We start from the raw sequence: 26,518 nt of genomic DNA, 5'->3' as shown, positions 1-26,518 counted from the left end.
AAGTGGTTCCAGATTTAATGCCCTCCTTAGCCTTTCACCTCCAGGGCCCTTGGTCTCCATGTAATTAAGCTCATACATTAAATGAGTTTTATTTGATAGGAGAGCCCCAAGTGGAATATGGACTTTTTATACGAGGAGGCCATTTTGGATAACTGTCAGCCTCAACTTGAAGATCAAAGACCACATGGGATAGGGCATGAATAGGTAAAATAGCCTTGCTAATTTACAAGGGCATCAGTGAAAAATAATCCCAGAGATAATTCTTCCTTCTTGTTTTTAATCAGGGCCAATCTGAGGGAAAAAATTATGAAGTAGATGAAGAATGGCTTTAAAAAAGCGATTTGGCCAGAGCCGTCTTTGTGTTTTTTCTGAGAAATTTTTTTCTAAGCTCTGTCTCTGAAGCCGGGAGAGTGGGAGGGACCAGGCCAGAAATTTCTCCAAGGTTCTTAGGAACCAGGGAGCATAGGATTGCCCTCAGGCACTGTGGTTGAAGAGTTACACCTTCCAACTCATCCTCAGAGCTTTATATTCTTTGTCCATCTGGGCCTAAGGACAGCTGTGGGAGTGGCACCAAGAAAGGGGATAATGAGAAATGAACACCTCCCATTAAAGAGCAGAATTGGAGCCTTCCTGTTTTAGTTTGTCCCTCAGCCACTGGTCAGGGATTGGCAAAACTGGCTGTGCCATAGGGCCAGCTAACTGGCCTGTTAACAGGCCAGACAGGTCCTCCCCTCCCTGGGCCCTGCAGGCCCCACCAAGGAAACTGCAAGGAGGCTGGAGGAGGTACAGCTGTCTCAGCCCCTCCCATGCCCCCACCTGCCCTGGTGGGTTCTGACTCCCCAGGTCTGACTCCCTGCCTGACCAGGGGACCACTGGTGCCTTGACCTGGCAAGTCCTCAAGAGATGTCTGCTGAATCCATCGTAGACTCGATCCTGCTTTGTAGGAGGGCAGTGTCTGGGGCCCAGCCCCCTCACCACTCACCAGATCAGGGCACTTCTCATTCCCTGGCTCTCCTTCTCCCAGGGGACACACAGGTGGCAGGGAGGGCCCACACATGGGTCTGCTGGCAGCCAGTATCGCTGAAAGCACACCCTCTGGATTCAGATGCCCTTGTAGTCCCGGCCTTGCATTTACCAGCTAGGCGACCTTGGCACTGACCTAACCTTTCTAAGGGCTCAAAATTCTCCATCTGTAAAGTGGGGATGATGATCCTCATAGCTGCTCACTGGGGTGTTGAGAAGCTGAAAAAATACAATACATGGAAAAAGCCAGCCTAAGGCTAATGTGAGAGAAAGTGACTTGTCTTCCAGCTCAGGAAACCTAGTACCAGCAGTTGGTTGAAACTCTTCAGTGGAAGAAGACTGAATATGGAAGTTCAGCCTTTCAGAACATGCTGGCCTGATTCATCCAGCTGTTTTAATTTATGTTTCATGAACTCTTCTAGCTCTGCTTCAGAGACAGAAACATAGATGTTCAGTGCCAAAATGGATTCTGAGACCATCTGATCCAACCCTTCCTTGTACAGATGGTAAAACTGAGGCCACCAGATGGGAAATGACTTGGCCAAAGCCACTCAAGAAATCAAGGCGGAGCTAGGACTGGAACCCAGATTTCTTGTTTCCCAGACAACTGCTGTATTCCTGCACTATCCCTGCTATCTCTGCAATTTTGAGTGTATGTGAAATCCTTTAACTGAAAGTGTTAGGAAGGCACGCGGCTCTTGTGTTTTATTCCTTTTCTTTTCCCCAGTGGAAGGTCATGGCTGCATAATACCAATGGCCAGAATCTCTCTTTTTTCCCTTTGGCTCTGAATCTAGAAAACAGCCTAGAGAAAGACGAGAGAGGCTCTTCAAGCCTCTAAGCCTCAGGACTGGAGGTTTGTGTGGTAGACGTTCTCCCCCTAGTGGAATGAGCGAAGATGACAGGCCGGAAGTGGAAGAAAAGAGAGTTTCCCCTTCCAGGGCCTGGCTGCCATGCGTCTGATGCTGCCAGGGTCTGTGGCCTCCCTCATCTCACTGTAATCACAGCACCGTCAGATCCCAGCTTTACTTAAAATTCGGATATTTTGTTCATTGTAGAGTTTTTTTTTTGCATAAATTTTGATTTATTAAAATATTACCTTAAAATACTATTCGTATTTGTTACTGAGGTTTTTGGCACCCCCTTAAATTTTGTGTCTGAGGTAAGTGTCTCATTTGCCACCCGCCCCTAGCCATAGTCCTAATTCGGATGTCAGCCCTGGGAGACCCCGCAGACACATGACATGCAACCACCCTCACTTGTCCCAGGAGCCGTGAAGTCCAGCCAGGGCCAAGGCTGGCTCGTCAGGGCGGCGTGGGCCTGGTGCTCTTTGCACCATGATAATCGGAGCTGCAGATTGTCCAGGCTTTCTCCAAAGGAGATGGTGACAAAGACTCTTTCTTGGCCCAAACACCACTCACACTACTCGGAGCTCTCTTCTTGACTAGGCCTGTCAAGCTCAGCCTATAAAGACTTGAACGAACATTAACACAGTTTCTAATAGCTCAGGGTCAGGTCCCTAGGATGACCCTAAGCCTCCCTTAAAGTGGCTGATTGAGAAAACTCTAGGAAGCCAAAGGAATGTGCTATTTATTCCAGCCAACATGTGAAGATGGCACCCTGTGTCTCCCAGTCTCTGTGGGAGGGTAGGAACCCAATTTCAATAAACACCACTTAGCAGACCCAGGTGGGTATCACATGGACCAGCTCCCTTCCTCTATTTTGTAGTTTTCCACTTCCCTGACCCCACAGAGCCCCCCCATCCCTATTCCCTCCATCCCCCTTTAAAACACTTAGTCGCCTCTGTAGAAATTCAAGTTGGGTTCAGTTCACGTGGGACACTTTTCCCTATTGTAAGATTATATTACTGATTAAAATCTGTCTCTACCACTTTAACTAGGGTCGGCTTTCTTTATCTTTAATAGTGGCTGCCTTTCAAAATGTGCCTATTATGAGAAAAGAACTGGGGTTCAAGGGCAATTTTATTGCATTAAGATGCACTGGGTTCTGGGTCTTCATCAATGCCTACAAACGTGAAGGCGTAAAGACAGGTCCTGTTTGCTGAGGCCCACAACGAGCAGCCAGAGGCAGGAGGAGGGGCTGCTACCCCAGTGTGCCTGGGAAGGCCACCTACTTGGAACGCCTTCCTCACTTGGGCCTCCATCCTGCCTCATCTGCCTAAGGACTTCAAGTGGCCCCCCACAGAGGCAGCCACCTCAGAAGTGGGAGTGGATAAGCCAGCCCTCACCCTCACCATCAGCAGGCTGCCAGCAACTCTCTCAACCGTGTCACCTGCTCCTGTCCCACATGCCACAAACCTGGTGCTCCAATCACACCATCTCCAGCAGCCCCTGGACCACATCTAAGGAAGGTCTCTGCCTCTATCTGCCCCACCCCCCACAAAGAATGCTAAGATCTCCCCTCACCGTCCCCCCCTCCCCATCTCCATGGCCCTCCCTGGGGATTTCCCTGGCAGGGTGCCAAAGGGACATGGGTTAGGTCAGGCCCAGAAGGGGCAACCACAGGGCTTTGGGATCCTGCCCATCTTGCTCAGGCTGGATTTATTACTTAGACTATAAAGGGTTAAGTCAACTGCCTTCAAATGACTAAATCCCTGTGGGAAGGAAGAGGAAGTGGCTAAAGATGCTCCTAAAAAGTTTTTTTTTTTTTTTTTAATAAAGGAAAAGAAAAAAGAACCCTTCACAGACAAAGATAACCTTCCACCTTCCTTCCTACGGGGGTGATGGGCAGGACCACAACCCATACACTAATCCACTCGGGCCCCAAATCCCTTCCTGGGTTTCTTAGACCCATCCCAATCCCCTACTTTTTGTGGCCCAGAGAGAATGGAGTTATTTTAAGTAATCCTCATTTTATTTAAGGAGGGGCCACCCATTTCCAGGACCACCCCAGGCAGCCCTGCTGGTCCCACCTTTCCAGCTAGAGGTCAGTCAGAGCAACCTGCCAGCTCCATCAGAAACTTCTCTTCAGCAATTGACCTGTGGGGCTCTCTCAGCACCAGCCACTTCATATTGTAGCTTTTTCTGTCCCTCAGATCCCTGTACTTTGGAAACCCCTGAGGAGGGGGCAAGATTCACTTACACATTACTCCTTCCTGCCATCTTCTCACGCACACTTGCATATCCTGGTGTATCCGCCTGATTGAGAAGTGAGCTTGTAGGTGATTTGTAACTAACAATAAAGTGCTTAAGTGTGAGACTGGCTTACTCATGCATTGAGCAGATTCAAGGTTATCCCCATATTAATGTCAGCTCACTCTTGCATTTCCATGAGATTTCCTGAGCAGAGTGAACTCTTTGCCATGGCCTGTGAGATTCTGTATCATATCCAGCCTCACACCTTATGCCTCCTGTCTCCTTTCTCACTTCACTCATCTCTCTGGCCTTCATTCAGTCCCTGAGATATTTTCAACTCTTTCCTGATGCAAGGTCCTTGCCCCACAGCTCCTTCTTCCAGGAGGCCCCTTCCCCCAGACCTTTGTCTTGCTCTGTCTTCTGCTTCTGGACTCAGCTTAAAAATAACTTCTTCCTGGGGTGCCTGGGTGGCTCAGTCAGTTAAGCATCTGACTTTTGGTTTTGGCTCAGGTCATGATCTCACGGTTCGTGAGATTAAGCCCCGCGTTGGGCTCTGCACTAACTGCGTGGAGACTGCTTGGGATTCTCTCTCTCTTCTTATTCTTCTCTCTCTCTCTCTCTCTCTCAAACTAAATAAGTAAACTTGAAAACAAATAACTTCTTCCTGGTGCTGACTGGGAGGGCACTTAAGAGAGCCTTGGGGAGTGGAAGAGGGGGAAATATTCTGTTCGTGACCTACATGGAAGTTACAAGCTGTGTGCATGTGTAAAAACTCATTGAGCTGTCCACTTAAGATTTATTGACCTTATGTAAGTAAACCTAAAAAAGTAAAATCTAAAAACAGTTTCAACTTCTTCCTTGTCTCATTGCTATAGTAGTAATTCCTGTTACTCTTGACCATGGCATGTGTGTCTCCATCCTGGAACAATAATTATATTCTTTGATTGTTTATTTGTAAGTTGTATCTCCTACTAGAATGTAAGCCTCACAACGACAGAGCCTCTGTCTATCTTGTTCACAGAGGCACCTTCCAGAGCATATCATAGTGCCTGTCACACAGTGGACACTAAAAAAATTTAGTGAATGGAGAGGTGGGAGGATGAATAAAAAAGCTTGGATTTAATGATGGAGGAAACAATGGGCAGAGGAGGAATGTCCGAGGCTGGGAGGTCCCACTCCCACTCAGAAGAGAGTTGAGGGGTCTTATTCTGGAAGTCCACGATCTGGTTACCTCCCTGGAGACCCAACACCTGCCTGTCTATACCTCATTGGGGTTGTCCTGGTCGGCATAGATGAGGAAGCCTGTGAAGAGGCTATCGGTCCAGTAAGGGTCGTAGAAAAGCCCATTCTGCTCTGAGTAGAAGATCTGCAGCCAGACCTCATCACCCTGCTTCAGAGCCAGGATGGTGGAGCCCGAGGCCACATCATGGTTGCCCGTGTTGGCATCGAAGGTCCGGATGCGGTACTGGCCATTGTGCACCAGGCCGATGGCCAGGTGCTTGTTGGCCAGGGTGATATCGTAGGTGAAGTAGTAGATCCCCGGCACGCCACAGACGAACTTGCCACTGGATGCGTTGTAGTGGCCGCCCTCGTTCATCAGGATCTTGTCAAACTTGATGGGCAGCCTCTCCCTTGGGTAGCTCTTGGTCACTGCCACTGAGAAGGCAGACTTGGCGTGGCCACTGCCGCAGCTGCAGGGGCCTGGGAGGCCCGGCTCCCCCTTCCTGCCCTTAGGCCCCTTCTTTCCTGGTGTGCCGTGCTTCCCCGGGGCACCACTGACCCCCTTGGGGCCGCGAGGACCGGCCCGCCCAATGGCCCCGGCTTTGCCCTTTGGTCCTGGCTTTCCCCGGTTACCTGTCCGGCCAGGTGGACCTGGAAGACAGAGCAGCTGGTGTTATGGAGGGGCCTTCACAGAACTAGGCAGAGGCTGTGGGCCTTGGCTTTCCATCCTTGGAGCAGGAGCCTTTGGGTAATGGAAAGAGCAAGAAGGCTTTGGAGTCACATAGAAATGGATGCAAATCCTGCTGGTATAACCTGGGGCACTTCTCCCAGTCTTATCTGGAAAATGGGAATGGTGATACTTACCCTCCAGAACCACTGTAGATCAGGGCAAAAAAGAATAACTTATAACAGTTCACCCCTTTCCTTCTCCCTGCCTTCTAGGGAAGAGTCTGATTTGCCTGCCAGACCAGTCCTTCGATGGGCTGTGCTGGAAATGGGTTGACAAAAGAATTGGAAGAAGCCTCTTGACTTCAACATATCAATCTTAGTAAGAGCCCTGCCTAGTACACAAGGTCCCTGTCCATAGTGCAAGAGTTTAAGTGCAGCACTGTTTATAATAGCAAAACTAGGGACAACTAAATGCCTGTCCAAAGAGAATGATTCATGGGGCACCTGGGTGGCTCAGTTGGTTGAGCATCCGACTTCAGTTCAGGTCATGATCTCACAGTTCGTGAGTTTGAGCCCCACATCAGGTTCTCTGCTGTCAGCACAGAGCTTGCTTCAGGTCTTCAGTCCCTGTCTCTCTGCCCTTCCCCGGCTTGTAAATGCTCTCTCTCTTCCCCCAAAATAAATAAACATTCAAAGAGAAATGATTCCAAAATTATGGTCTACCCATACTGTGCAATTCTATACAGGAGTTTTAAAAAAGTGAGGCGATTTATGTGTACTATTTGAAAACTTCTCTAAAGTACACTGTTGAGAGGAAAAAGCAGGTGACTGAAACTTTTTTGTTGAAAGGAAACCACAACACGAACTAGTTCTACAACATTTAAGTGCATAGGAGAGTTGCTGGCCCATAGTAAACACTCACAGAATATAGTTGGCATATCCTGAAGAACATTCCCCAAGTAATGTTTCCCTGTAGAATGACCCTTGGTTTTTTATACCCAGATTTCATAACATGTGCATTTCTCTCAATACAGTATTTTTGGCTAATGATTATACAGGAAACATGTCTATTTATGTCCCCTAAATTCAATACATCATTTTAAACAAAACAAAAGTGGGTAAAGATTTGAGTCATATCTAAATACAATTGTATAATTGGTACAATTGGTAGACTGGCAGAATTGGGTGTAGGTGTTTGAAGTTTGCTGAATGTTAATCGAGGGCCTGCTTCTGAAGTTTGCTGGTGCCAGAAGTCATCCTAGTATTATTGTACGCAGGTGACTGTTTGTAACCACCAAATGAACTGGGTGATCAAAAAGCAATGCTGTAGGCATTTTTCATTCTAAAAAGGTACTTTGCTTCTTATATGCATATATGTAGGCATTTTACTGTGTCTTAAACTTTTGAGTTAACATGTAATGCATTTAAATTTTTCCTATTTTACGTAATTGGGAAATAGATTCCCAAAGAGCATTTTATCACTGAAATTTCTCATTTAATTTTCAGGAGCAGATTGCTTATGTTAAGGGCCTGGCAATGAATGCCTGGTATTACTATGCACATATATAAATTATGTAGAAAAAGGCCAGGAAGGATATACATCTATCCAATTAATAGTAATTACCTCTGGAAAGTGAGAAGAAGATGAGAAGGGTAGGAATTAAGGAGCTCTCTTGCTTTATTTGTATTGTTTGAATATATTACCATAAGAATTTATTTGTGTATTACTTGTAATTCAAAAAATTTTACATGGGGAAAAAGTCAGATTATAAAACTGTCCCATGAAAAAATAAAAATAAGCAAAACTTATTGCTTTAATAGAGGGAGAAAGGTGAGGAGGAATAAAGACTGAGTCATTTTGAATTGGAGATTTTGGGGTGAGACAAATAGATAAGAAAGCTTATCAGGAAGTTCTACAGTGTGTTATGTGGTGTACCTCCTTCTTGATACCTTTTCAAGAAACTTCAAGAAAAGCTGGTTTTACTTTTTAAGACCTTTTTGGAGATGGATTTGTATGTGTATGTCAGGGAGAGGTGGTTGGATGATATCCTGTACTTGTCCCAGAGTGGCCCAGCTTTGCAGGTCAGGACTCTGTCTCTTAACACCACCTTCCTTGGTGTGTTGCCTTAATTCTCAGCAGAGACTCTCTGCATGGGCAGGAGAGATGGCCAAGCCTATATCCTCATGGCTCTTGATCAAGGAGAAAAAGTCAATAGCAGAGATACCCTCTCACCTCTGGGACCTGTAAGATGAATGTCAGGGAAAACTCGGTCTGGCCCTGCTTGGAGCACTAGTCCAGACTGAAGCTACCACTGGGGTATCCCATGGAATGGGATACCATGACATGAGTGCTTGACACACTGTGATACCTCCCCAAGTCAAAGCCATTACCATTATTTATATAGTTATTCTGTGGGGAAGGAGGTGCTTTGGAGGAGTTAATTTAGTATGGTAGGAGAAGGTCTAGATTTGGAGTCAGGTACCAGCCTATTACATGATCTCAGCAATCAATTAAGGGGAGATGACCATTTATTGTACATCTACTTGAGGCTGATGCCTCACACGTCATATTTTATCATCATCAGACCCCTGTGGGGTAGGTGCTGTTATCATCTCTATTTTAGAGATGAAGCAGCTGAGGAATGAAGAAAGGTTAACTAATTCACCAAAACAGGTCCCCAAGTTTGTTTCCAGAGTTCAGGTCTCGCAGCCATGACGTGCTGTTCTCAACTTAATCACCCTTGACCCTCAGTTTCCTCATCTCTAACATGGGGATAGTAAGAATACCTCCTTCATAGCATGGTATGGACAATCAGTGGAGCAGCATACTCAAAAGTGCTTTGTCAACGTTAAAATGCCATACAAATAAAAGTTATTATGATTCCCCTACTGCTTAAAACATACATTTAGGGATGTTGCTGACATTGAAAGTTCTGAGACAAAGAATGTCAAGGCTGAAAGGGCCTGTAGAGACTGTCCAGTCTGCTGGCTGCCTGGCATCTCCTCCTTCATGACTTCGTGTGGTCCCAGCAAGGCTTTCAACCACAATGACCAACTCACCACCCACTCACACACACCAGGGGTGGGCACATGACCCAGTCCTGGAAGATCGTAGTACCTCACCTCCATGGCCAAAAGGATTGGTGGTCCGGGATACCTATACGATTTAGAAGGATTAGTCATGCTGAGATTTGCTCTGTGGATCAAACCATGAAGAGTTAGACTTGAGCCCATTGGTAGCCATTTCAAAACTTCCAGCCTTTGTGAAAACAAAACCCACACACACAGATAAGCAGAGCCTTGAAAACAGCTTTGAGCTCCCAGACCCAGCCATTGCTGAAGCTTGGCTCCTGAACTTCCTGGTTGCATGAGCCAATAAATTCCATTCAAGGCTATGAATTGAGTTCTGTCACTTGCAGCCAAAGGTGTTCTGAATCATATATCAGGAGACTTGCTTAAAGCAACTCAGCAAGTCAATGGTGCAGCTGGCGAAGGAACACAAGATCTGATACCTACTGTTCCTTTCAGGAGAATACACTGCTCTGTTTTTTAAAAAGACATTAATTTGGTTTATAATGAAATGGGATTCACACCGGTTTTCATAACTAAACTCCCTCTGTGCCAGAGGATGTCAACCCCAGGCAGGAATAGGAGAGACAGGCACTGGGCCTCTTACCTTCCTCTCCGCTGTCCCCCCGGTCCCCATCCTGGCCATCCTGGCCATCTTTTCCAGGAAAGCCCATTCTTCCCACCATTCCTGAGGGCCCTGGGGCTCCCGGGGGGCCAGGCGGGCCTTGGGGGCCAGGCAGGCTGCAGACAAGTTGAGGGGAGCCCTTTTGGAAGTCCCTGCGGGCGAAGGCACCAAGCAGCGGGTCAGCTGCACAAGGGAGGGCACAGGCCAAGAATACCCAAGGGATCATGGTGGTCACCTGTGGAAGGCAAAAGAGCTGTGAGCTGATTGGTGGTCAGTCAGAAAGGAAACCAGAGGAGGAGGGGAGGCGGCCGGAAGAGACTCTCTCCTCTATCATATACAAGTGGCTGGACAGTGTTCTCATGTCTTGAGGACATATTTGGATGAACCGAGTCACGGACGCAGAATACACTTTGGAGAAGTCTTGGGGGTGAGGCACTCATCATCGCACTGCTGTCCTTCAGTGTAGCTGAAACAGAGGTAGGACCTAATGGCCCAGTCAGGCCAATTGGGAGGAGCAGTAGGCAGAAAGAAACAAGCTAGGATTTCATTCGAATCCGTGGCACAAGTAGAAATACTTTGAATTGTAGGTGATGATTTGCAACTATGCTGCTTCTCCAGGGGGACTCAGGGTAGCACATGGCCGGGTGAGCACTGAGGCTCTGGTTCTGAGTCAAGGTGCCCCAGACCCGAGCAGCACGGCAGGTCATGGTAGCAGCCTCTCTTCTAAGTGCTTCCTGCCACCAGGCATGGGCTAAGTGCTTTCTGTACGTTACTTACCTCAGAGCATCCTTGCCAGAGAGACACAGGTGAGGCAGTGGATGCCCAGAAATTTTAACAACAAGCCTAACTCCTGCAATTAGCACGTGACAGGGCTGGGGTTTGAGCCAGACGGGCCAGATTCACAGTGTGTGCCCCTTTGCTGCAGGCTATAATGCATACTTTTTTTTTTTTTAAGAATTAAATGAAGGGACACCTGGGTGGCTCAGTCAGTTAAATGTCCAACTTTGACTCAGGTCATGATCTCGTGGTTTGTGAGTTCGAGCTCCACCTCGGGCTCTGTGCTGACAGCTCAGAGCCTGGAGCCTGCTTCGGGTTCTGTGTCTCCCTCTTTCTCTACCCCTCCCCAGCCTGTGCTCTGTCTGTCTCTCTCTCAAAAATAAACATTAAAAAATTAAAAAAAGAATTAAGTGAAATAATACACTTACATTGTTTGTGAAGTCAAATAATATTATAAGTCACACACAGCATAAAACTGTGATCTCCAGTCCTACCTATCCTTAACCTCACACCCCACCCCAAATCCTTTCAGCTATTTCTTCTTGTGTATATGGTTTTTTATTTATCAAAAAAAGTTTTTATTTTTATTTAAAGACTATTTTAAATTTTTAAATGTTTATTTATTTTGAGAGAGTGAGCAAGCGAGCACGAGCAGGGGAGAGGCAGAGAGAGGAGGGAGAAAGAGAGATTCCAAGCAGGCTCTGTGCTGCCAGCCCCCAATGTGGGGCTCGAAATCACGAACCTGAGCCAAAATTAAGAATCGGTTGCTTAAGTGACTGAGCCATTCAGGCACCCCCCGCAAAAGTTTTTAATTAAGTAGGCAGCACGCCCAACATGGGGCTTGAACTCACAACCCTGAGATCAAGAGTTGCATGCTGTATCAACTGAGCCAGTCAGGTGCCCCTTATTTATCAATTTTAGACATTATCTTCTGAATTTCATTTATGATAGATGAAGAATATGCCCCCTCCCAACACCCTAGCCCCGATTTCTTCTCCCTCATGTAGTTAAAATATAATTTGTGATAAAATCAAAATTTACACTCTGGATTATTATGAGTATTGTTTATTGCTAAGCTAAGCACTGTACTATAATTATATGTCCTTTCTTGTACATTTTTTCCTTACTGGAGATATTAACTTAATTTTTTCTTTGGCTTAGTTCCCTAAGTCACTATTTTCCACACTATCAAATATATCAGATAATTTGTTCCATTTATTTTCCTGATGATAGAAGTCCCGGAGCCCCCCATCCTCCTGTTTGGATCCCCACACATGCTAACCAGTTGCCATCCTAGCTTCTTCTTTATGATCATTGTGGCGATCGTCTTTGCCTCTCTCCTGGGTTATATCTCCTGTTTTAGGAATCCTAGGTCTTTCTCTCTTTGTTTAATTAAAAACAATTTTAAAAAAATCCCTCAGTTTGGTGGCACCCATACTGTAAGAGCTTCCTGGAAAAGTGGTATGGGAAGTCATCTTTAAAGAAATGTTACAAGTCTCAATGTATTTTGATTTTGCACTGTGTCCTCAAGGCTGGTGGCTGCAGTAGCATGATCACCAGAAGCCAGAGTGTTATATGCTCGGAAATGATGCACTCCCAGACCCACACGTAAAGACGCAGATGCTTTGGTCCAGAGCAGGAATAAGCAACTTGACCAAGATCTCTCAATAAATTGGCTCGGTCACTTTGCAATCAACAGCCTCTCTCTCAAGAACGAACTTTCCAGGCATGATTTCTTCCCGTGGGGATGAGCTCCAAAGTGTAGCTTGCTTTGTCACCTTAGGCAAGACCTCTTCCCTCTCTGGGTCTGTTTTCCCACCTGAGCAATAAGGGGTTTGAACTAGGTCAGTGGTTCCCACACTTCTGCGTGGGTCAGGCTCACCTGGAGGGCTTGTTTAAACCTGGCTTGCTGGGCCTCGCCCCCAGGGTTTATGATTCAGTAGGTCTGGGCTGGGGCTGGAGGATTTGCATTATAAATGAGTATCTGAGTGATGCTGCTGCTGGTAGTTCAGGGACCCACTTTGAGAATCACTAGACTAGATGGTCTCTCAGGTCTCTTCACCTCTGGTGCTGAGCCTTTCAGACTTCACCCTGCCCTCTCGCAGATATGTAACCCTTGCTGGCTCCACTGTGACTGCACTGCTTTGGGCTACCTAACCAGAGCCTTCAAACAACAGGTGCTGTGGTGCTGGCAGGCCCCCTCTCCTCCTGGGCCCTCAACCTCCCTTTCCTTCCAACCTTGCTTTGCCCTGGTCCCAGGAGCCTGTCCAGACTTCAGGCTGCCTCTGGAAACAGGCTGACTCTACCTGTCCTCCTGGCCCCTCCAGAATCCTTAACCCTGGGGACAGATGAAGGGGAGAGAAAACCAGGCCTCTTCTGCCAGGGAGAGGAGGGGAGACCACAGTGCTGTACTGCCCCAGATGCAGGGGCTGTTCTAGTTCCAGCCAAGGCTCACCTTGTTTGGACCTCAGATGGTTTCTCTAGACAGGTGTCATAATGGGGCCCTGGCCAGGGAGAGGTGATTTAGTACTAGATGCTGTTTTCAATAACATTATGTCATATAATAACAAAGTTATTGTCTTTAAAATGTCTTTAATCCTGATTAAGTCAAGAAAATTATTTCAGTCTGGTAAATTATTTCACTATCTTTAATGCCTCCCTAGCCCTTTCTAGTAACCCTTTTTAATCAAGAGCACTGTTATCTGTGGCATTGCGCACCCGTTCTTAAAGACTCTCGGGCAGGCCCTCCCCCCCCACCCCAAATATGCACAGAGACCTTGGAAAGCCCCAGACAGGAGCACAGCACCAAGGACCCTGGGGAAGGGCATCTGCTGGAATGGAGGGAAGGCCTGAGGCCCCACATGGAGAAGGAGAACTGGACTGGGGCACAGGTGAGCTCTGGGCAACTTGTCTCCAAGAAGGGGGAAAAGCAAAACTTAGAGAGCAAGTGTAAGAGAGTGTTACAATCAAAACTTCCACCTGGGCACCAGGACTCATGAGAGGCTGTATGCTAAATGGAGTGGTCAGGCCAAAGCAAAGAATCGACAAAGGAACAGTGTGAGCCCACTCCATGACTCCTGGCGCTCTTGGCAGATCAAGGATTTTAAAATATGACCTGTGTCCCTGGGAGGGGGAGGGAGAGTGGCCGTGCCTCTGAGGCCTGTGTGAGAAAGCTGGAAGGTGAGAGACTGGCTGGGCAAAAGGGGAAAGAGAGCATGGGAAGGGGGCCAATTGCCTTCTCGCCTCTCCAGGAGATGGAAGGCAGTAGACGTTCCCCAGTGGGAGCCAGCCTGGGCCAGAGGGGTCTGGACAGAAAGTGAGGGGCCCCAGCAGTAATAACCATGCAGGGCAGACACCAGAAAGCCAGAGGCCAAGGGCGAGGCCTGGACTTGCCAACAAACAGAGAATGTGCGTGCCCGCTTCAGGGCTGTTACAGTCAGAGTCCAATATGGCAACCCCAGGGAGCCAGCAAAAGGCACCCCCGAAAGAGGCAGCTTCAATGTCTGCCAGGCCCAGAGTGGCAGAGCATTTCAGTCCCTGTCTCTGCCAAGAAGCATGAAGAGCCTTCCTGCTTTCTGTCCCCTTATCTCTCCTTCCTTCAGCCTGGAAAGGGGTGAGCTGAGAAAGGGAGCGGGTAGCCCTGCCAGCTTCACATCTTTGCTGAGGAAGTGTCACCTTTGAATAAAGATCGAAGATTGGATTTGATGGGAGTGGATTGCCAGGGCTTCCCTGGCTTCATCACAAAGGGGCAGAGGAGACAAAAATCAAGTTACAGTTTGATGTGCCTCTGGTGTCACATGTACTCAACATGGTTGGCCTAAATGACAGTAGAGGAGGTTGGCAGACCCGGTGAACATGCTGGAAGTATCATATGCATGATGTACTTTCAGAGAACCGTGTCCCCAACGCTCCCAGGCCCCAGGTATCTCTATCTCCTCTCCTGGTCTGCTTGATGAGAGTCTTGGAAAACTGTCATTGTTACTTGTGAGCTGTGACACATCTGGGTGCCCACAAGAGAAACTCAATTCTCAAAGCAGGTTTGTAATGGTTTGGAAAAGTTGCAACTGCAAACATTTTGGACCAGGGACAGGGAGGAAGGAAGTGGGTGGGAGTGAGTCTCCCAGGCAGATGAGAGTCGTGCAAACAGCTAGATGAAGAAAGGCAGGAAGGAGAGACAGCTAGATGAGAGAGGAAGGAGAGAGAGGAAGCATCTGTTTCAGTTTGCAGCCCTCCTCTCTCTTCTGATGATCACTCTCAGCCATACAAGCCCAGAAAGAGGGAGCAGGGTCTGCTGTCCTGCCTACCTCTGCCTCTTTGGACAACAGGGGATCTCGCTCGATGACAGCTGGCCCAGAGCAGGCCCCAGTGGCTGGGTGGAGCAGCAGGGCTCTGGAACAGGCAGGGAGGAAGGGATTTCTCAGAGCTGGAGGCTGGTGGTTCCCGCAGTCTGAGCCAGGAACTGTTTTGGAAATGAAGGCGGGGAGACTAGATTCTGGAGGGAGAGGAGAGACTCTTTGCCTCTAGCACACCTCCAAGAAAAACAAGGCTCCAAAAAGTCCTGCTCCCAGACAGTGCTCTCACCCTCCTGAGTCTGGCCCCCATGCCTACTCTCCACACTATGGTGGTAAGCAAACCTGGGGGCTAGATGCTTGGAGGGGAGCCAGAGCCCCCCAAAGAATCCAGATAGGTTACCTCTTCCAAGCTCTTTTAAATAAATTTAGAAACTTGAGGAGGGCCCCAACAGACCAACCCCTTTAGTTATAGACAGGGAAACTGAGGCAGAGGTAAACTGACTTTATTAGACACCTACAATGTTCCAGGCACTGTGTGAGGCTCTTTGCATGAATTATTTTATTTGGCATTTATAATAAATTTTATGAGGGTGATAAACTTATTGTCCCATTTTTCAGAGGAAGAAACAGAGGCTTCGAGAAGTGAAATGATTTACCCAAAGTCACACAATTGGAGCAACGGGGACTACGTTCAAACCCATGTCTGAGGGATTCTGAAGACTACACTTCATCTATTACACCTCTCTCCCTTCCCCCTGCTATTTTTGTGTTTTATATAAGAGGAAACTGAAACTCAGAGAGGCTAATTTGCTCATATTTACACAACTAGTTCATGGCAGAAGTTATATTTGAACTTGGGTTTGGCTGACCCTAATGCCCAAATGCTTTCCATTATGTCAGCATTTCTTAGATTTTCCTCCTAAATATTCCGAATCACAGAGGAGACCTTGAAGCATTTGCCAAAGCCACACATAGCAATGGAGAGATTTCTTTCGTATCAGTTTACACACACACACACACACACACACACACCTGTAAACACACACATACACATATACACCTGTGTATATATAATACATGACTGAAAACGTAGAAGTGATGCTTTTTCTCCTCAGGATACTTGAGGAAATCAATTCTTGGGAAAAACCTCTTGTCCTTTGAGAGGCCCACACGTGGCTTAGTCAAGGTGATGGGGTGGGGGTTGGGGGTCCTTGGCCCTGATATCAACAAGTCCCTTTGGAGTGTTAATAGGGTGTTCCCATGAGCTGAACCAAAAAACCAGCACAAAGCACAGCCCCAGCCCCAGTGGCTCACTCCTTGCTTAATCCCAGCAGGAGTCTCCTTGCTGGTCTCTTGCTTCCCTCCACGCCCTCCCCGCCCCCCCCCCCCCCCCAAAAACGTACTCACCATGTGAAGCCAGAAGGACTGTTCAAAACCATAACTCAGCCACATCACTTCCTGGAGGGTCTTACTCCAGTTGTTGCCGGCTGCAAATAGCAAACATTGGAAACCCTGACGTGGCCCACAAGGCCCTAAATGACCTGGTCTTTGCTGTCACCGCCCCAGTTCCAGCTCCCCCTGCCTCTCCTGCTCCCCCTTGCCTAGCCACCCCACCTCCTTTAGGCCAAGCTCTGTTCTGCCAGCCTAGGAGCCACACCCTGTTGGCTCCCTGGTTCTTTATTCCTCATGTTTCAGCTTAAATGTCACTTCCTCCAAGGCCTTCCCTGACATGCCCTCTCAGACAGCTCTCCCTCTGGACTTCAGCTCGTCTGTGTCTTTCTAGCCCTTACAACAACGCATGTGTATTCATTGTGTTTGCTTGTTAACCTGCTTACTGGGCCTGTTTTCTCTCTTAGTAAAGTGGAAACCCCATGGGAGCAGGGACCCCAGCTGTTCCTGCTATATCCCCAGGTCTTCCAACTTCCTTGCACACAGGGAGTGTTGGAGAAATCTTTTCCTGATTAATGAGTGAGATCCACACTCTACCCTCAAGAAAATCCACAGCAAGGAGAAGACAAGGCGATGGACTAAATCCAAAAGGAGTCCTTGGATTCAAAAACATTTTCTCCCTTTCTCAGTTTTTCCAACCCAAACTAGATCTAATTCTAATCCCTTGTTCCTCCTGACCTCCTAGAGCACAGGGGGCCCCCACCCTCACTCTGGGGAGAGAGCTTGCAGAACATTTTACACACAGCACGTGTTCCATAAGTATCTGTTCAATTGATCAGAGAGAAAAAAAGTATTGGTTCTTCCTCACCTTTTTAAAAGCTATCTTAGTTCCTAAATTCTCCTTTCTGGTGGGAGCTGAGTAAGAAGGCTGCATGACAGTCTTCCTGTCATAGAAAAAAAGATACATTAGTAGGTCAACCTCCCAGAATGAAATCATGAGGTACTAAACTTGGATGAAGTTCTTCAGTCTGGTTTTAATTTGCTCAGTCCCTGGGCTTCTCATCTCTCAGTTAAGTCGCCAAAGATTCAGATACACATGTTCTAGGAAAACACTAGGAGCTAATGTAGGGGGATGAGCCTTCCTCCTTTTTTCTGCCCTTGGCCCCCAGGACATCAGCCCTTGGTTCACTCCCAAGGGCCCTCAGCCCAGACTGTGCCGAGAAAAGGGCCACAAGTGGGGACATCGGTGTCCTGCTGACCACACCGGAGTGGGACACTGTCCTGAGTGTTTAGCGAGGCTGCTGAATTCTGAGTCATCTTGCCTGGGAGACAGGAAGATACATGTTATGCTTAAATAAATCTGGCCTGTTGGTTGTCAGGTTTTGACACACTGACAGGTAGTGGTAGTAATACACTCTGCAATTAAGAGCAACGGGAAACCAGGGGCAACTGGGTGGCTCAGTCGGTTAAGTTTCCAAGTTTGGCTCAGGTCATTATTTCATGGTTCATAGGTTCCAGCCCCATATCAGACTCTGTTCTCAGCAAAGAGCGAGCTGTGGATCATCTCTCTCTGTCTTTGTCTCTGTCTGTCTCTCTCTCTCTCTGAATAAATAGACATTAAAAAACAAGCCATGGGAAACCCACCCACTTAGTTTTTCAACTTTCTAATGGAAGTAATAATATATCCAACTCCTGGAGTTTCATAGGAACAATGAGGTGCTGTACTCAAATCTTTGAGCCCAGTGTGCAGACCCTAACTGTTTAGCAGTTGGAGAGAACTTTGCCCCAACCTTAACTTCCTTCCTGTGAGCTCTGCCCCAACCCTAACCTCCTCCCTGTGAAGTCCACAGACAGTTGCCTGCCTCATCCTTCAAGGTTCAGTTGTACTACTGTCTCCTCAGAGAGACCTGCCTGGTCGCAGAACGAAAATATCTCACCCACCTCTGGTTTGCTTTTCCTTCAAAAGCACGTGGATCAAGTTGTGATTATATTGGCTTCTCGACCCACTAACTGTGTCTTCCCGCTGGTGTGGAAGGTCCAGGAAAGCAAGGCCCTGCTTGTCTTGCTCTTTATTATGTTACCAGAGCCCAGCACTGTGCCTGCCCCGCACATAGGACGTGCTCAGCCCAGAGTTGTTCCACAGCCTGAACAAAACACTCCTAATCAAGGGCAACAGGATCACAACTGTCATTTGCTTTGTGCAGATGACAAAGCCACACTTGGCCAGTGAAGGAAATAGGGAGAGATGACCGGTTTTGGATCGGAAGATGTGGGTCCCAGCCCTAGTCTTGTAACTTACTGGTTATGTGACCATAGGAAGTCATGTCCTTGTATTTGAGCTTCCATTTCCTCACCTATAAAATGGAGGTAGTAACACTCACACTGTCTACCTTACAGCGCTGTTCTGAGAATCAAATGAGGTAGCGAATGTTGAAAGCAAACATGATACCAAAGTTAGAGCCCGAAGTTGTAATTGCCACCGCCTGTCTCTGAACTAAGAGCAAGCAGTTCCGACCTCCCACTAGGAGCCCCTGGAGTGTTTGGGGGAGTTCTGGGCCGGGGAGGGTATGTGAATCCCACCCAGCTAGCAATTCTCCTAGACTCTGGGGTTAAAAGGGAAGGGCTGGTGGCTGCAATGGGGTGGGGCTTGCTTGAGGCTGAAGCTCCCTGAAACTTCCCTTTGATGGGAGTGAGAATTCTATAATGAAAAACACCCCATGCCCTCCCTGAATTCCAGGAAGCAAATTGCAAACAGCCCTCTCCAGCTTCTCCGAAAAGCTGACAGACGGCCTGGAGGAGAGGGGCTGGCAGCAGCTCTGCACACGGTGCACGGAAAAGGCCCCTTTCCTGGGATTTGGAAGCACGCCAGCAGCCAGAGCCTAACGCAGAAGGTTAAAAGGTATGGGGTCCACTTGCCAAGAAGCCCCAGAAACTATTTTATCTGCTGTTTTCTTCCTCCTCCACTCCCCGCTTCTGGCTCAGTGTAGAAGAAGAGATCTGAGGACAAAGCACGACCTAACGAGATCCCAGGAGCCAGGATCTTGCAGGGCTTGCCCTGCCGAAGGCACACGGGAAGTCAGCCTGGCGACCACTGTGCTCACACCAGAGGTAGACCTTCTGCTATACACACCCAAACCCTTGCAAACCAACCAACGTGGCATGTGATGTGATGTGGTGGGCAAGGGGCCCGTCCGTGACCCCGGCCCCCGGCTGCTTCACATTGGGCCTCAGCTGCCTGTGTGATGGGGGAACAAAGCCATCAACTTTGGAGCTGCCCACAGTTGTTTTCTGCCATGGAGACCAAGGACTCCAGTGAGCTAGAAAAATGCAGCTGATGTGCCAGATGTGAGGGGAGGGAAGGAGGCCTGAGGGTGTTCCGAGCCCTGTATCCAGCTTGTCCTGAGGGCCAGCCTTCAAGTGGCAGGCCGGAGTGCTGGGGAGCGTGTTTGAGCAGCGCTATCCAGTAGGAATATGATGTGCGGCCACCGTTCAGAATGGGTCTCATTGCCATGTTCAAAAGGTAAAAAGCAGCAGTGAAATTAATTTTAATATTTTATGTAGCCTAATAGATCTCAAATATCATCTCAACATGTAATCAGTGTAAAAATTATTAATGAGGCATTTCATATTTGTAAACTAGCACACAGTGTTGGAGTCCCGGTGTGTATTTTACACTTGCAGCACATCTGAATTCAGACTGGCCACATTTCAAGTGCTCACCTGCCACGTGGTGGCTACTGTATCAGCTCAATACACAGCCGCTTGAGTTGAGATCCCATGAACCAGCTGTGGGACCTGTTACATATTACTTCTTCTATCTCTCTCAGCCTCCTCCTCTCCAAAATGGGGACAATAATAATAGTACCTACCTTAGAAGGTTGTTATGAGGTTAGAATGTTCCTAGAACAACGCTTGGCATGTGATAAGGGATACAAGAGCATTAGCTATTATTGTTATTTCTTCTCCTTCTGAAGATCAAACAAGATAATGGATATTGAAAATAAAGCATGACTCAAAAATTAAGACCTTGTTTAAAATTGTAATTGTCACCAACTGCAACTGAACTCATGAAGAAAAACAGCCTGACCTCTGAGTCCTGTGGCATTTCAGGCGGAGCCCCTGCCTTCTTCTATTTCTCCATTTTCATTTAAGGTGGTTTGTGTTGTGTTTCTGTCAGTTGCCACCAAAAGAGAGGAGGCTTGACCTTTGCTCCCTGACGCAATGTCCTGAGGGAGGGATGGGGCTGTCTGCCTTGGCCCCATGTCACTGAGCTATCTGGTGTGTTCATGCTCCGTAATACAAAGAGGTGAATCGATGGGATAGTGCTCAGCTCATCAAGTGACAGGAGGCCAAATGGGGTGTCAGGTGCTTGGTACCATGGCTTGGCACATGGATGCTCAGTAAATGGTGTCACTTACTCTTATCGCCTATGAGACCAGACACTGAGGTTCCGGAGATGAAAAGATGTGACTGTCACTCTCATAGGGCACATGGTCTGGTTATACTGAGGGTCCAGCCTGGCACACCTGTGTGATCATTTGGAAAGCAAGCCTTGAACCTCCATTGTCTTTAAAACAAGCTATCTCTCCAAAGGGCATCCAGAACCATGCAGAAGGCAAGGGAAGGAAATTTGGGGGCTAGATGATCCCTTGGAATAGTATAGAAGGCACCACACTTGAAGACCCAGGAGCTGAGGGAGAGGAACAAATTCTGAACTCTGAAGGGCTAGGGAGGAAAGGCCAAGTTGTCCTTGACTTCTCTGGGCTTTCTGTCTCCATGGAGTTAGTCCCAGTCAGGCCCTGACAGGTATTCACAGTAACTCTAAAGACCTGACACGGGGCTGGCCTTCAAGAAGCACAGAGCTGGTCTGGTGCTTAGGAGTCATGTTATAGATGTTTGACCTTTGTTTTTTAACCCCTCTGGGCCTCAGTTTCCTTATGTGTAAGATGGAAAAAAAACACACTACATAGTCTTGTTTAAACCATTTGAATTTGAAAAAGCATGATAGAAAAATATTTATTGTTTCATTTTATGTGTAAAATCTGAAATAATTCAAAATCCCCAAATTAAAAGTTTGTCAAGAACCCTGGAAGGCAGTGTGAATTGTAAATTGTAAATTGTAAACCGTGCTTCTGCCAGAGCCACATGACAGCATTATTCTAATAGGTAAACAGAAATATCTGCATTTTGAGTTACATAAGTTTGAATTGTTTGAGGTCTTTAGGCATGTCTCCCTGAGTTATTAGATCTCTCACACCTCTCTGGTAGAATAATTGTGAACATCAAATGAGATAATGCAGTAACCAGGTGACAGTAAGCACTCCTTAATGGTAGTAGTATTCTGATACAATGATAATAAGTGAAAACAATGTGAGATACGATATAACAATATTATGGGAGGCTAACTGAGCAGACCTGGGTCTTCTGCTTCCTCCTCTGTAAAGTGTGAGCATGGGGAGTTGAACGATTGGGAACTTTGGGGTAAACAGCTGGAAGGCAGTCATAACAGCTGATATGATTTTACAACAAAGCACAAATGCAAAGGTCCAGGATTTCTGTATGTGTGACCTACTTTAAAGTTTATTTATTTATTTTAAGAGGGAGAGAGAGCAAGAGTGAGAGTGAGAGAGCACAGGCACACAAGTGAAGGAGGGGCAGAGAGAGACACACACAGAATCCGAAGGAGGCTCCAGGGTCTGAGCTGTCAGCATAGAGCTTGACACTGGGCTCAAACCCACGAACCATGAGATCATGACCTGAGCTGAAGTCGGACACTTAACCCACTGAGCCACCCAGCTGCCCCTATGTGTAACCTACTTTAAACAGGATTATAAACTTTGAATTTACTCATTCAGCAAACAGCTCTTTATTAACACTGCAGTGTGCACTGACCTCTGGTTGGAAGGCATTAAAAAGCTGGGGAGGAATGTGGCACCTGGGTGGCTCAGTCTGTTGAGTGGCTCAGGTTATGGTTTCGGCTCAGGTCATGATCCCAGGGCCTGCTTGGGTTTCTCTCTCTTTCTCTCTCTGCCCCTCCCCACCCCCTTTCAAAATGGATACATAAAACTTAAAAAAGTAAAAATAAAAAAGCTAGGGAGGATGGCCCTGCCACTGAGGGAATGATAATCTAGACCTGAGGCTTATCGGTGGCCTTAGGTAAACCACTGACTGATGCTTTTTTGGTTTTGTTTTTCATTTGAAATTGTTGTCAGTGTAAACCGTGGGAGGTCTTATCTTAAAATCAAGATTTCTGGGCAAGGGCATCAGAGTCTGGCTGGAGCCTGGTGCCTGCAAGGGAATGCTCTCTCACCGGCAAGAGCTGCCCTGCCTTCTGCCTGAGCACCAGATCTACACCTGTGGCAAGAAATACGGGCAGCTGGCCTGCACCTCCCCGAACTGCATATCATGCCCAGCACCAAGAACCCACCCCAGCTGTTCTGCAAACTCACCCTGCAGCACATCAACAAGTCCCTGGAGCACCCGTTCAGGCCTACCCAGTGCCAGCGGTACCAGAGAGCTGTGCGAAGAGTGCCAGGAGCAGCGCATGGAATGTGTGCCCGTCTGCCTGCCTCTTGCACAAAAGGAAAAGGAGGGAGACCAGATGCATAGCTCCGGGCCACCCCGTCCGAGAGAAGCCTTCTGGGAACCCATGTCCAGCGATCACGGAGCAGCTGTGAGCGACAGCGAGGACAGCACGACACACCTGCACCTGCCTGAGTTGTTCACGAGAAAGGACCTGGGAGGGACTGAGCATGGGGACAGCACCGACGACTTTTTGCCAGAGGAGGAGGGTGAGAAGCCAAGGAATCCAGGGGAGAAGAGCCCTGGGGCCAGAGAAGAGATGGAAGTAGACAGGGACAGGGTTCTCAAGCACTGGGAGAAGAGCTCAATGGAAGCTCAATGGGCTCACGGAAGTTCAAAAGTCATCACCATAAACTTGGGGCACCTGGGGTGGCTCGGTTGGTTGAGCCTCCCCAACATTGGCTCAGGTCACGATCTCACAGTTCATGAGTTTGAGCCCCACATCAGGCTCTGTGCTGTCAGCGTGGAGCCTGCTTCGGATCTTCTGTCCCCCTCTCTCTCTGCCCCCCCCCACTTGTTCTCTCTCTCTCTCTGTCTCTCTGTCTCTCTGTCTCTCTCAAAAATAATTAAACATTAAAAAAATATTTAAAAAGCCATCACCATAAACCTAAGAGCTTCAGCACTTTTAAACAGGTTAATGAAAGGTTGTTGGAGAAAGCAAAAAATAAAAAATAAATCAAGATTTCCAGATGTTCTTGAGAATCTGGATTATTTCCTTGAAAAACATTTGGCAGGGCACCAATTGACTGCCCTTTGAGATGAAGTGTTACGGGCTGAAATGTGTTCCCCCAAATTCATATGTTGAAGTCCTAGCCCCCAGAACCTCAGAATGGGGCTATATATTTGGGGATTGGGCCTTTAAAGAGGTAAAGGAAAATAAAGTCCTACAGATGAGCCCTAATCCACTATGACTGGCATCCTTATAAGGAGATTAGGACACAGCACACAGAGGTATGACCATGTGAGGGACAGAGAGAAGGTGGCCATCTGCGAGTCAAGGGGAGAGGCCTCAGAAGGAACCAGACTGGCCCTCACCTTGGTCGTGGACTTCTAGCCTCTGGAACTCTGAGAATAACTTTCTGTTAAGTCACCTGTCTGTGGTATTGTGATGGCCGCCCTAGCAGACCACTACATAGGACCTACATTCTGTGCCCACAGTCCTTGCCACTCCCAAACGACATGCATTCTGCTTACTTCGGTGTCACACGCGGCCCCTGCTGGCATCTGAGCTGGCAACCTGTGGCCTAGAGGAAAAGGGTGTTCTCCATGTATGTTATGTGTTCTGATTTCAAAGCTTTGATGTTCCTTTTTTCCTTTTACTGTCTTTACACTTCAGTAAGGCTAATACTATCATCCTCACTTGGCAGAAGAGAAAACAGGGCTCAGAAAAGTGAAGTCATTTTTTCCCAGTTAAAGCTGGGAGGGGACCCAAGCCTGCTGACTCAGGGACCAGGGCTCATGTCCCTCTACCATGCGCTGGGCACAGGACCCATGAGCATAAAGCCTTAACTAACAGGGCAGCTATGTGTGTGTATGTGTGTGTGTGCGCACGTGCACGTGTGTGTTAATAGAGGTAAGCCATTCACAGCAATGCACAAATCCAAGGAGGATTATTTCCTTGGAAAAAGACTTGGCATAGAATTCCTTTCAAAAGTAAACCTAGAATAGAATTTGAGCCGAAATCTGCTTTATGCAGGAGTTCATCTCACAGAGGCAAACCCAGCTGGCAAGCCTCTGATGGGGGGAAGGGTGAGGGAAGCCGTGAGCGTGTACATGGACTATCAGCCTATGCTGAACATTTGGGAGCAGACAGCACTAGAGCCTGGTACTGTAGGAAGGAAGGTTCAGTCCCCTATGTCCAATCAACGGATGAGGAGGAGCAAGATAGGGAAGAAGAGGGATTTGCCGAGAAAGCAGTCACTTCCTGGGGGAACCTGCTGACTATTTGATGGAGGCAGAATAGCTTCAGAGATGACCCCAGACTTGTGGAAGAGACCTCAATTTACTTGTACAATGACACACTGTGATGCCTTTATGAGAACAAAGTAAGTCCAGACGTGCAGATGGAAAGACGGCCAACATACACAAAGTGAAAAAGGCAAGTTGCAGCATGGACTGTAAAGGATGATTCTCCTTGAGCTAAAAAAAAAAAAAAAAAAAAAAAAAGGGACACACACACACACACACACACACACAGAGAATTTGTGAAAGGACACAGCTTCTTGATAAACAGGTTACCTCTCAGAATTAGGAGCAGGTGTGTGGGCTTTTACTTTTCACTCCCCCCCCTTTGTTGTACTGTCTGAATTGTGATGAGCGTTGTTAGTTTTATGTCATTTAAAACAAAATGTAACCCTAACATTTAAGGATCAGAAGGTAGGCAAGTTTGGTGTCCCTGCTAGGAGATGGGGAGAAGTCAGACATTTGGGAAGAAGCAAACTCAGTGGCACACTTGATGCGTCAGAATGAAGGGTAGTAGTGATGTTCTGAGAGGTGTGGGGGGTCTGAGGAGTTAGCAGTTGGAAGTGGACTTAATGGATACAATTACCAGATAACAGAGTAAATCAGGAAAGAACTGTGCAGACAGGGGAGGGGGCAGAAGGGGGTGGGGAGAGGAGAGGACAGACTTTGAACAATGCTAACTGAGCATCAGCCATGGGCTGACGTATGCAGGATTTGTTGCTATTGCTGCTGGTTGGGTGGGGGTAGGGACAGGTCTGGGTAGGATCAACAAGGTCTCTGGGAGATGGCGGGTCTAAGATGGGGAAATTTTGAAGGGTTCAGGTAGGAGAGTCTTGTGGCCAAAGAGTAGAGGATGCTGAAATTGTGCAAAGGCTTTGTGGTGCTGGGGGAGAGAAGCGGACTGAGAGACCACTGGGGCCATTGCAGTCCTTCAGCTGAGAGATACAGTCCTGGAACAGGACCGCATCAGTGGGTTGGAGAAATAAGAACACAGTAAGACAAGGCTTGGAGACAAGTAGTTTGAGGGAAGAGGGAGGGTGAAGAGAGTTGTAAAGAATTGGGTGCAAACCTCAGCTTGCCATTTAGTACCTTTTGAACTCAGTTTGCCCATCTACATACATATTTAATTAATATAAATGAGATCACGCACTCCATAAATAACAACTATGATGGTTAGCTTGGGGCATTGGACTGAGACTTACCAGGGTTCAATCCCCTTTACCACCAGTTACTAGCTGTGCAGTCTTGAGTAAGTCATTAACGTCCCTGAGCCTGGTTCCTCTTTTGCAGCTGGGGATAACCTGTCGTCATGGAAATGAAACAGCACACCAGAGGGCTGGCAGAGCCTGGCACAAAATAGGCGCTCAATCAATGGTAGAGATATTACTATCAACAGGTAAGCCATTGAGCACAGAGCCTGGCATACAGTAAGCGCTCAGCACATGTTAATTCATGTTATAATTCATAAGGCAGAGGTCAGGAGCTGGGAATCCCGGGGCTGCCCGGCCTGCAAAGAGGGGACGTTTGCAGCTCTCCACCTCCCTGCCGCGGACACGCCCATGTCCCCTCTCCAGCACCGGATCCTTCCCCTCCCACCAGCGCTTTCCGACCCCGCGGGAGGGCGTCGGAGGTGGGGGCGCGGGCAGCTCGGGTAGCTCGCCGATACTCACCCTAGCAGTCTCGGCCACGTCCAGGGGCTTCCGGAGCCACGAAGCTATCGGCGCTGCGCCGCGTCCCAGCCTCCTGCCGCAGCAGCTCGGCCAGCGCCCGCCCCAGGCATACTTTTCCCATCCCGTCATGGGCGGGAGCATTTGGT

General features: G+C 47.8%; 1 protein-coding gene and 1 pseudogene across 9 annotated transcripts; one reads left to right on the top strand and one right to left on the bottom strand.

Moving 5' to 3' along the window:
* Positions 1-5,216: 5,216 nt before the first annotated feature.
* On the bottom strand, positions 5,217-26,518 carry C1QTNF2 (C1q and TNF related 2). Of its 9 annotated transcripts, none has more exons than XM_015063865.3 (6): positions 26,373-26,499; positions 25,905-26,048; positions 17,027-17,102; positions 16,177-16,256; positions 9,683-9,935; positions 5,217-5,988 (listed from the first exon to the last, which is right to left on the bottom strand). In XM_015063865.3, exons 4-6 carry the CDS (start codon positions 16,219-16,221, stop codon positions 5,375-5,377), a joined length of 912 nt encoding a protein of 303 aa, XP_014919351.1. In that variant the 5' UTR covers positions 16,222-16,256; positions 17,027-17,102; positions 25,905-26,048; positions 26,373-26,499; the 3' UTR covers positions 5,217-5,374. The 9 variants fall into 9 exon arrangements, with proteins under 9 accessions (XP_014919351.1, XP_014919353.1, XP_014919352.1 ...); XM_015063867.3 differs by having other exon boundaries at positions 25,905-26,003; positions 26,373-26,405; XM_015063866.3 differs by lacking the exon at positions 17,027-17,102.
* On the top strand, positions 21,989-23,336 carry LOC113593095 (surfeit locus protein 2-like; annotated as a pseudogene).

The sequence above is a fragment of the Acinonyx jubatus genome, chromosome A1 (genome assembly GCF_027475565.1).
Source record: "Acinonyx jubatus isolate Ajub_Pintada_27869175 chromosome A1, VMU_Ajub_asm_v1.0, whole genome shotgun sequence".
Classification (NCBI taxonomy): Eukaryota; Metazoa; Chordata; class Mammalia; order Carnivora; family Felidae; genus Acinonyx; species Acinonyx jubatus.
The sequence above is the reverse complement of the archived record's forward strand: the minus strand, read 5'-3'. Positions and strand labels throughout refer to the sequence as shown.